At 34.6% G+C, this 11,647-nt stretch overlaps 2 protein-coding genes across 2 annotated transcripts; one reads left to right on the top strand and one right to left on the bottom strand.

Annotated features, from left to right (window-relative positions):
• On the top strand, positions 1-4,648 carry LOC21403953 (probable serine/threonine-protein kinase PIX7). The gene is made up of 7 exons (XM_010098038.2): positions 1-209; positions 567-783; positions 1,945-2,273; positions 2,398-2,533; positions 2,933-3,069; positions 3,177-3,300; positions 3,787-4,648. The coding sequence occupies exons 2-7, from the start codon at positions 579-581 to the stop codon at positions 4,305-4,307; spliced, it is 1,452 nt and encodes a 483-aa protein (XP_010096340.1). The 5' UTR covers positions 1-209; positions 567-578; the 3' UTR covers positions 4,308-4,648.
• A 1,752-nt stretch (positions 4,649-6,400) lies between these two features.
• LOC21403954 lies at positions 6,401-9,817 on the bottom strand. The gene is made up of 7 exons (XM_024165592.1): positions 9,479-9,817; positions 8,236-8,385; positions 7,827-8,042; positions 7,467-7,588; positions 7,150-7,313; positions 6,908-7,062; positions 6,401-6,742 (listed from the first exon to the last, which is right to left on the bottom strand). Exons 1-7 carry the CDS (start codon positions 9,728-9,730, stop codon positions 6,644-6,646), a joined length of 1,158 nt encoding a protein of 385 aa, XP_024021360.1. The 5' UTR covers positions 9,731-9,817; the 3' UTR covers positions 6,401-6,643.
• Positions 9,818-11,647: the final 1,830 nt, after the last annotated feature.

Below are 11,647 nucleotides of genomic sequence, written 5' to 3' on the forward strand. Positions count from 1 at the left end.
AGATTAAAAGAGAATCGATAATTCGCACCATTATTATATGTCGTGTATATATATGCATATAATATGTAGATATATATTCTTTTTCAAATTAATTATTTACCCATCTTAAACTGGTCAGCTAGTGAGAGAGCCCATTTTCTGAGATTTCTGTATTTGAGCAGACATTTCTGGTCCAACTTCAATTCGGTGCATTATTTCTGTTAAATCCGGTACTTTCTGCTCAAGGATTTTGGTTTTCTTTTTTCTTCTCACCATTTTTTCTTATCAAATTGATGAACGCTTTTTTTCATTATTCTTTTGGGGTCAAGTTTGATCTACTTTGCGTGATCTAGTTCTTCTCTCAACTGGGGTTTGCCTTTTATAAAGAATTTTTTTTTCGGTTTTTTTGTTTGTTCTTTGAGCTTGATCTTTCTGGGTTTTTGGAGGAAAATCCTTGAATTTCTGTGCTATCTCTCTCTCTCTCTCTCTCATGGGGTGTGAGAGAACATGAGGTTGATTGGGTGTGGTGGGCAAGTGGGTATTTGGGGATTTTGATGGTTATCTTTATCTGGGTTTGATTAAATTAGGGTTTTGGTGAGATGGGAGTTGGTGCAGAGAATGGAAAGGTGGAGTCTTGGGATTTGTATAAATCAAAAGGAGGAAGGAAGAAGAAGAAGAAAGTTGAGGAAGCTGAGGAAGATGAAGAAGAAACTGGGTGTTGGGTTAGGCTCAGGTTTATTGGAAGCTGCATTTCTTCAAGATCCAAAGTTGATAGCTCAATCAGTGGCACAAGCACCCACTATGGTAATTTTCTTTCTTTTCTATTTTATTTTTCTCTGTCCAAAGTTATGTTTTTTCATGGGTTGTTTTTTGTTTATGGTTCTACTAGTTGTGTTTCATGTTTGATTTTTAGTAAAACTATTGCCTTGGAGTTCTATAGTGTATCTGTTTTAGCTCGAGTCTTGTGATAATTTTTTTTAAGCATTATAATTTATGGTTGACAGGCAATTTTTGGCTTGATTTTTTTTTTTTGGTAATAGTGGAAAGAAAGTTTTCCTTTTCACTCGCGATTATTTGTATGAAAGCTTGGATTGTCCCTAAAAAGAAATTAAGAAACATCTCTCAAAACGAAGATGAAAAATACAACTTCAAGATAATTGTTTGACCGTATATTCTATGCCATAAATTGCGAATCTCACTGTGCTGAAGGGAAGGAAATGGAAATACACAACATAATGTTTGACCAATTTGTTCTGTTTGACAACAGTGAGCAGGATGGTGAAACAAGTTAGTTGAAACAGCCAAAACCAAACGTGTAATTGTTGGGCTTGATATTTTTGAGTCTCAATTTGAAATCACTGATGCTAGTTTTGGGGAAGAATTAGGTTCACTAATTGGCTTAGAGCTTGTGACAAGTGGGTGATTGAGGCAGATTGTTAGAAATTGTGGCAGATTGTTAGAAATTGTGGCCACGAGTCAAAATATTCGTTCGATAGAGGAAATTTTGTGTTTGTCTCATAGAGGTTTGTGTCCATATTTGGTTAGAAGTTAAAGTGTACAATTTCATGAATATAGGCTGTTGGTTGGTTATACGAATATGTAAAAAGTAACTGTAAATATGTGCCTATTTTAGCTATAACTAAGTCATTTCAGTTAGTGTTTTGATTTCTGTGTAACATGACGTTGTAGCATAGTTAATTTTTATTTTCTTAATTATGATACTATGTACATCATAATTTTGTCACCCGTGGAAGTTGGACTTTTATCTTTGCACCATGTCATCAAATTGTAAACATGTATATATGTTTTCTTGTATCCTCTTGTGAACCAAATTTTCTTGTTTACTTAAAACCTAAATAAATTGGTTACTGCAGCATGCTCAATTTGATGGTTGATGTAGAACCAGGTTAATTCTACTCTTATCAAGTTATATTAAAAATTTTTGTTCTCTGAATGAATTTATAGAAAAGGCAAATGATACAAGCAGAGACCAACCAACAGCTGCAATTGTCTCATCCACAACCACTAGTAATGCGGAGAGTAATTCTTCAACATCCAAACTCGAAGAGGAACTTAAAGTTGCTTCTCGACTCCGAAAGTTCACGTTTAATGATCTCAAGTTGGCAACTCGAAACTTTAGACCCGAGAGTCTTCTTGGCGAAGGTGGTTTTGGTTGCGTGTTCAAGGGGTGGATTGAAGAAAATGGAACTGCTCCGGTAAAACCAGGAACAGGGCTTACAGTTGCAGTTAAAACTCTCAACCACGATGGGCTTCAGGGTCATAAAGAATGGCTGGTTTGTAATTCTCCTTATTTGTTTTACTTCCTGTAGGATTTTTTTTCCCCACCATCTTTAAATTTTCTTGAAGTTTTCTTTTCATCATCTTTGGTTTTTATTCTTTTTTTGTTGGATGCGACAGGCTGAGGTGAATTTCCTTGGTGACCTTGTTCACCCCAACTTAGTTAAACTTATAGGATATTGCATTGAGGATGATCAAAGGCTGCTAGTCTATGAGTTTATGCCTCGAGGAAGCTTGGAGAACCATCTCTTTAGGAGTATGTTACTTCCATTCTTACAAGTTTCCCAATTTTGATTCATCAATCCTTTCAGGGATTTTGACTTCTTATGCTAAAGAGTTTCGGATAGTACCACGTTAATTCATTGTTTCTTTCCTTGGATTATTACCACTATTCCTCGCCTGTTATATATTGCAAAAGTTTCATAAATTTGATTTTGATGTGGAACAGTAATGTGTATCTCTGAGTAATTTGACCGTGGTGGCCTATACATATAGACAGTTTACATGCACAATGGCATTGTGTCCACCGTAATTTTCTGCAGTACGCTTTCATAAATACGTGCTGCAGACTTTAGAGTACCCTCGAATATTGCTAAATGCTTTTTTGATTTTATTATTGTTTCCTGACGCTCTGTACTGAATTATGCTTTTTCAGGGTCCTTGCCTCTTCCATGGTCTATTAGGATGAAAATTGCATTAGGTGCTGCTAAGGGTCTTGCCTTCCTCCATGAGGAAGCAGAAAGACCTGTTATATATCGCGACTTCAAAACCTCCAACATCTTATTGGATGCAGTATGTGACAGTTTTTGACAAAAATCAGATATTTTCCATTGTATTCTCTTTTATCTTGGAAGTGGGGACCATTGTATCTTTTATCCCTCTAACAAGTGTTATTTCAGGATTATAATGCCAAACTTTCTGATTTTGGACTTGCCAAAGATGGTCCTGAAGGTGATAAAACCCACGTGTCAACTCGTGTCATGGGAACTTATGGTTATGCAGCCCCAGAATACGTAATGACTGGTAAATGTGGAAATTTTTATATATTTTTTATGCCTTCTACCTTCCCTTGTAAATTTTCTGCTATGCAGTTTCCACTTCTCTATGCTTTTATGCATGAGTAGGGTGGCTAACTGCCCATAGTATGTTTTATGATACTGTTCGCCATTGTTAGAATGCTGATCTTGCATATATTTTCCGTTAGTCTTTGAATTGCCTGGAAGCTTGTAAGGCACTGCTATTTTATGGATTTTATACTAGTTCCTTCTTTCTCCGTTTTTTTTTTTTTTTTTTAATTTGTGTTTAACAATAGAAATATGAATAGGAGGCTCATGAATTCCTGATAATTAGTAATTCATGAATAACAAGTTCTTCATCTCACTGAGTGGCTTAGATTGTTTTGTAATACCTATTGCAGTGTTTCGTTTTCCTTATATTGTGTTGGCCACGGGTCATAATGCTTTTTATGTCTATTTGCGTATGGTTAAGAGTGTTTTATTTTTATGGCAGGACATCTTACATCAAGGAGTGATGTCTATAGTTTTGGCGTGGTCTTACTGGAAATGTTGACTGGCAGAAGATCGATGGACAAAAACCGACCTAATGGTGAACATAACCTAGTAGAATGGGCTCGGCCACATCTAGGGGAGAGAAGAAAATTCTACAAATTGATAGACCCTCGGCTCGAAGGCCACTTTTCAATAAAGGGTGCTCAAAAAGCTGCACAGCTAGCAGCTCATTGCCTTTGTAGGGATCCGAAAGCCAGGCCCTTAATGAGCGAAGTCGTTGAGGCCTTGAAGCCACTGCCGAACCTCAAGGACATGGCAAGCTCTTCGTACTATTTCCAGACGATGCACGCAGACCGCGTCGCGTCCAGCCCCAATGCGCGAAATGGCGTCAGAACACAAGGAGGATTGATGTTGAGGAACGGGCAGCAGGTAAGGAGTCTTTCAATACCAAATGGTACCCATGCTTCTCCATATCACCATCAGTTTCCCCAGCAATCGCCAAAACCTAATGGCAAAGCGTAGGGTTGAGTTGGCAGCAATCATTTCTTTTCTTTTCTTTTTCTTTTTTTTTTTCTTTTTTTTTTTTTCCGCCCCTGTTCCTCGGTATAGATGTATCTTCTGTTAAAGCATTTGTTCTTGAACAACCGGAGAAAAAAAGGCAACAGAAAAACAAGTTTGCTTGATGTTGTGTTTTAGAGTGATGACGTAGAGAATGTAAAGGGTGGGAGAGAAGCTTCTTGAGCAAAGTTTCTATTATGCCATGTTGTTTGGAAGCATTTAAAGAAAGATTGTTACTCCCCACTTTTCCTTGTATCATTTTCCTCTTATTCCTTGATCAATACAAGTCCTTGTTTCATATTCAAGCAACAAGAGTAGGGCTTCTTCCATTTAAAATTTCCTACTGTTGTTGGCAATGCTGGTATAGTTATTATCATTAACTTCTAATTTGGCCAACAAACCAAACTGCTTTTCAACTAAGTTAATTAGATAAAATAAAAAAGAAGAGAAAAAAAAAAATCCTTTTTTTTTAAAATTTTTTGTTTTCCTATAAAGGGAAAACTCCCACTTTCAGAGAAGCTAATATTGGCATGTTGGACTTGGAACAACACATTATAATTGTCTTTTCCTCTAAAAAGAATAGGCGGAAAAACTAAAAAACCATGTGTCAAAAAGTTGCTGGGCTGGTTTATAGTGCTCCTCGCCGACCAATGTGAAGTAGTAGATCAATTCAAAAGGAAGGAAAAAAAATAATTTAATAAATTATAAAAAGGAATATAATATGATTACCCTTCTTAAGAGACAAAAAAATGGTCATAAATAAAGGATACATACACAAAGAAAAAAATAAACGACAACAGAAAGCAAACAGCTTAAGGGAATAGAGAGTGAGGGACAAATAAGTAAAATAAAACGTGGATTTGTGTGTCGAGACTTGAGAGTGCAAGGCTAAGAAAAATTGCAATAGAAACAAGAACAAAAAGAGGGAAAAGTGTGAAAAGTGGTATGGACATTGTTCTTTGTGATGTTTAAGCCATTTTGAAATGATGAGAAAAAGTGACATTAAAGCTGTTCTTTCCTGGTGTTGTTTAGCCATTTATTATATGAGAAAAGGGTGTTATAATTTAATATTGACGTTACTTTTTTTTTTTTTTTTTTTTTTGCTGAATTAATATTGACGTTCTTTGCTAGTGATGCTTACCCGTATATAATTTTCAAATAATTAAAAAAAAGGTAAAGGAAAGAGACTCCCAGATGGTTGGATCATAATCATCTAGCAACATAGCAAGAATTTATTTATTTATATTTCCCTTTGAATAAAAATGAACACAAATAAGTAAATAACATTATCAGTTATCCGCATCTTCCGCCACGTCACCTACAACTCAACTGGTTGGCAGTGAATAGTGACACCATCACCCTCGATGCCAAATCTTTCCCTTTATCAATTGTGATTAAATATTGTATTAATAAAATAAAAAGGTAAGTCAAATTTTTTTAATCGTTGAATCTGTATATTTTTTAATTTTCATGTAATTTTATACATATCTGATAGACATAAAATTTAACCTATCATATGTTGACGTACCGAAAAAGATACCTGAAAAAATTATTAGTTATTTATTTTCTTTAATTAATAAGGAAACCGGCCTTATCTTAGTTTATTTATCATTGTATCATTGTATTTGAATATTTTGCAATAGTAATCTCACAAGGATGCCTATGAATAAAACTATATTAATCTTAAGCAGTTGTATTTTAATGCTTGCTTACTATCACATATGTGACAACCTCATCCTCAAGATGAATAACATCAATGTCTCAATCAATAGTGTGATTTAAAAAAAGTAATATATAAAAGCACTTTTGTGTGCATATTTTCCTGAAATAATACTTATATAAAAGCACTTTTGTGTGCATATTTCCTGAAATAATACTTGAATCAAAATTGGGGTCAAATATTGCTGCGGCCGGCTGAGATAACCCATTGGATCACGCTTTCTAACAAGTTCTTATTATTCTTAATCTCATCCTTCTTTCTTTTTTGGTTAAAATTCCCTTCTAAGAATAAGAAAAGCACTAACTCATATGATTCAAAAGTAGTAATTAACTTGGCCTTAAAGTATAAGCAACCATTCTATTCCACAAAGCCTGCCTTCTTTTATTAAGTAGTAACTCGCGTGCATGCTTCAACCACTTGAATTGTAGGGCACATATTACACCACTTTACTAGGCTTATCATTTTCATTCTTGCTTCCTCATAGAATGTTTTTTTTTTTTTTCCCTCGTAAGGACAACCTCTTGTCTCTTGACATCGCCAAGAGTGAATCCTTTTCATTATGTTCTATTTAGTATGCAGTTTATGCAGCTTTTCTGGTTAGCTGCTCTTTGTATGTGCTCTCAAAGATCTTGTCAGCATTTCCGACCTCAAATCCGTCTCGCCTATGGTGTTCTTTAACCTGAGCAATTTGATGATATGAGTTGTAAATGAAGCAGCAAAGATATATATATATATATATTAAAAAAGCAATTAATAAGTTGGAAGATATGTAGAGATGCAGAATGAACCTTAACCCTTTTTGGTTTTCACCAATTACTAAATGTCGAACGTAAAGATTAATTACCTCCTTTTCAGGTAGATTATTGAACTGAGGCAGCACCAAGCGCTCAGCAAACTCAATATAGGAACAGGGGACTGATTCAGTCGTGCCATCCGAAAATGTGAAAGAAGTTGAGTCTGCAACGGTTGAGCTTTGCAACAGAAGACCATCAGGGCTCACTGGTATCGAAAGATTTGAACGTTAGTGTTTAGTCATAATAATCATTAATAAGCATGTATATCTCTATTGAAATCTAACAATACAACCTTTCAGAATCCCGCCTTCAGAATTTAACTTAAATCCGTTCTCTTCGATGAACTGATCGAGACTTTTGATGTTTCTTAAGTGGGATTTCAGCTGGTGAGCAGATATTGTGACATGGTTTAGTGCATATCCATTGACAAGGGTCCAGGCAGCATATTCACTTTCCCTGTGTTCACAAACCAAGCACATGCCTTTAAATTCGAGATTGAAGTCTTAAAAAGGTCTCCCAGAGTTGGTCAGTAAACCTAGGTTCCTCACCAATTAAAACAACATAATGACAATACTTATGTGAAAATAATACGCGAATGAAATTAAGTACCTGGCCAATTGTTGAAACTCGGAATAGAGTGGCTTTTCCCAAGTCAGAGATCCTAGTGCACTTGCTAGAGCAGCATGCTTATTTGCAGTACCAGATAATCCAGTGTATTTTGTGATTATACGCTGAATGTTTATGAGAATAGTTTCAAGCAATAGAAGGAAATAAAAAGAAAACTGGTAAAGAGACAAGAAAAGGAGGAAATTTTAACAAGAAAGCTGCGTTTAGATGGTAATATAAAATCAAAATGTGTAACTACAAAGTTTCATTCATCTAAAACAGAACACAAGTCGTGAAACCAAGTTAAATTAAGGAAAGAAATTGCATGACATTCTCTTGGTTGACAAAGAGCCTAGCACATACCTGGGCTTCTGGACTCATTTGATCAACAAGAAGCTCGGATATAAATACTCGAGGCAACGGTCCACTAATACCACTACCGTCCTCAGTAATGGCATTTTTGGGAGGAGAGAACCACAGAGCTTTTAATTTTTTAGCAGGAAATCTCAACTCATCCCTCAGCGTATAGCCAAAATCCAGGAAAAAGCTAGCCAAGGAGTCAATCCCATAACCATTCACCTAGAATTCCAAATGCCAAAAGAACTTCTACTGTTCAATATATAGTACACATTCCCAATGCCAGGATAAAATTCGCATACATATAAAGCTCAAAGATATGTTCTTAATTTCTCTTCTGTAGTTACCGAACAAATGTTGTAAATGCAAATGATAGTTAACTGTTGAACAAAAACAATGGTGAAAAGCTGAATACCCCAAACGTTCTAAAGGCAAAATGATCATAGCAAATTCGACCATGCTCGGCGGAATGAACAAGCTCCAAGATGGCTTTTGCTGTGGGGTTCCTATTTAAGTACACTGTCTCCATACTCGCCAAGACACTTCTGAAAAATGATTCAGCTCCCTGCAACAGACACAAAGATGACTCCAACAACCCGAAAAAACCAACACAGACACATAACCAAGTACACAATAGACAATGTGGCAAAAAGTTACTAGCATACACTCAATTCTTCCAAAAAGTACAAAAATTTTGAACGAGTATTTCAAACTTTTGGGGTGCAATGCTTGTCATTCAAACACTTTATGTACCGAAATCCTCTCATACATTAGCCGGGCCAGCAATGGGACAACCAGGCTATAGTTGTCAGCAAGCAAGGGAAGAGCAAATGCCATACAATACTACTTAACAGGGTTCGTCTTCAATCCTTCTCTGCCCGATCCTACACTGTAACTTGTGTGAAAATGGAACGTGTAACATAACATTTGTTCTGTATAACAACGACTTCAAAAAGGTGCAACATCAGTTTACAATAGATAATTTTTTTGTTACATTTTTGCAAAGTTATTGTTATATAAAATAAATATCATGTCAGTGTAGGATCGTTCTTTGTGTCATACACCAATATGAGCAGCGGCGGAGTCAACTTTTTACTTCAGTAAGGGTGTACACTAAATTTTTTTAATAAATTATCTTAGTGATGACATATAAGAAAATATATTTATTTTAATAGGAGCATATATTATTTCAGTGAGAATTTAAATGTAAAATTTTTAAATTTTTAAAAATAATATTTTTTTTTTCAAAAAAATTTGAGTGGGGCCCACTCAGGCCCTTGCAGCTCCGCAGTTATGTGAGAATCTCTGATCAGTTTTAAAAAACAGGAGTGACCATGAATTGAGCCTTGTTCACAAGTAAACCTCAATCCCAACCCAACTACAACTTTCCTAACAGATTAATAGCAACACCAAATTAGAGAGACATGCAAACCCATTTGCCGTCTGGATTCAAGTAGGCGTTACACGCATGGACATTCAATTTATCATCAATCAAGTAATTAAAAGATTAATCAAAGAACAAAACTTTGTAATCAATCCAAGAAAAAGAAAATAGAATATTCCATTCCAATCCTACCCAAAAAACGGGCTCCACAGTAATTTAGACGCTACGAGTATGGCAAAGAATAAACCTTTAAGAATTAAAAGCCAAATAGAACCTGGAAAGAGGACTTTTGAGATCCATTTTCCAAACTAGAGCAAGCAATCACAGCAGAGAGGTCTCGTTTATGGGTTGAGATTGAATTGGAAAGAAAACGAATGGGAAAAAGCTTGTTTGAATTTGATCGGAGAGAAAAAGAAGAAGAAGAAGGAGAAGAAAAAGAAGAAGAAGAAGAAGTGAGAGAGGAAAGAGATGTTTTGGTTTGGATGGCCGATGAATACAAAGACGACGACATGGTCGAAAGCTTCATTGTCACAGAGCAAAAAAATTTAAAAAAAACAAATAAATAAAAATCGAGCTTTCAGATTCCCCCTCCTCTCCGTTTCCAATACTTTCTATTCTCGTTCTAATTGCTATTGCACTTTGTGGCTGTAACCTAATCCCGTCATAGTGGGACCCACAATGACGTCATGTGATACACATTAAAAAATATCACTTCTAAATATTGGACATTGGAAATTGCTTCGGGAAACCTCAAACCTTGACGATGATATCTTGATTTACAGTTAAAGTGATATTTTTTTTTATGATACGTGATGAATTATAATTTTAAATTTATAAAAGATATTTGATAGAGGAATTTATTTTCTGATTTGAATCATGATTCATGATTTATTACAATATTTTTTCTCATAAAAAATACACATAAATTAAAAATAATTCGAATCACATAATTTAAATCTTTTAACTAAAATCTTATATAAACGACTATTAAAATTACGGGTCGTATCCAATCAGGAAAACAAAAAACAAAAAAGTACGGGTCGTATCCGACACGTTATCTCTGATTCTTCCTTTCCAAGAAACAATCTTGCATTTTGGTGTGGTATAATTATTAATTAGTCCTTCAGTTATATCTGTGTTAAAGATGAGCGGAATAAATTACACGTCCTCATGTATTTATTCAAGTAAATGTGAAATGAATATTATATAGGGGCTTTTTAGGACAAGATAAACTGGTTAAAAAATTAATATGGTATGATGTGCATATTTCAATCTTGATTTATTTCGTCTAATTTAATATCTTATTATCCAATTGACCACCACGATATAAATAGGTTTAATGGTACTTATCGGTTATAATTCAACATATTTTAATCATATTGTGACCAATAGAATCAAACATTTGAGTTTTAAAATTTCACCGTATCCTATTTTATTAGTGTCGTTATCGAATCCAATCCGTTGGCTTTTTTACAAGACTTCACTTTCTCCCATTTTTATTCCTACACCTATTTTTTTCTCTCTCTCTCTTTTTAGTTTGCCCAATCTGTTAAACCCTTTTTGAAATATAAGTTTAATACTAACGTTGAAAAAAAAAAAAAAAAAAACAGAGAGAGAGCAAGAATTGACGTTCATAAATCCCTTATTTTCTTATAAACTCCAAAACTAGAAATTGCAGGGTCCATTGAACATCCAATAAGCAATCTAAAGAAAATGAAAGTGTGAAAGTTTGAGAGAAATATATATATTTTTAAGGTTCCTTTTATGAAAGTTTGATTGGATGTGTGAAAGTAAAGCTGTATACGTAACATATAGAGAGGTTGCATTTTGAGTTGCGTATCTTAAAGGTAAAAGTGCTTGATTTAATCCAAATCGATTTCATGAGTTATATCAAATCTAATCCAAGATTTTACAGTGGACGATGTAAGAAAAGGTGGCGGTTACGACAAGCCGGAGGTGAAAGAAAACGATGTTCTCAGGGCAGTAGGCGTGCGGACCTAGAAAACTCCATGACGAGGCTGCATAGGTAGGTCGCGTTGAGCTTTATCGCCAAGTAGGCCGTGGCATGTCACAACTCTTTTTAACAGTTTAGAATATGTCGTTAGCTTCAAAAACTCAAAAAAAAAAATAATTTGAGTTCTAATTTTATTTAAGTTTATGTTTTTTTAAATTTAAATTTAAATTTGAGACTAAAACTCGAATTTAAGTTTTCCATTCAATTCGAATTCAGAAACTCGAACTCAAATTAATGAACAATATTTTTTCTATTATTAAAAATGCTATAACTTTTTCGTTTTAATCCTGATTGAGATGATTTTTTTTTCTATGCGTTGACAACGAAAAGATGAATAAAACCCCACATATATATCTTATTAAAATTTTTTATCAACATTAAGATATACCTTATTAAAATTTTTCATCAGCATTGATTTTTTATTAAAAT

Source organism: Morus notabilis, unplaced genomic scaffold, assembly GCF_000414095.1.
Source record: "Morus notabilis unplaced genomic scaffold, ASM41409v2 Scaffold155, whole genome shotgun sequence".
NCBI classification, from domain to species: Eukaryota; Viridiplantae; Streptophyta; class Magnoliopsida; order Rosales; family Moraceae; genus Morus; species Morus notabilis.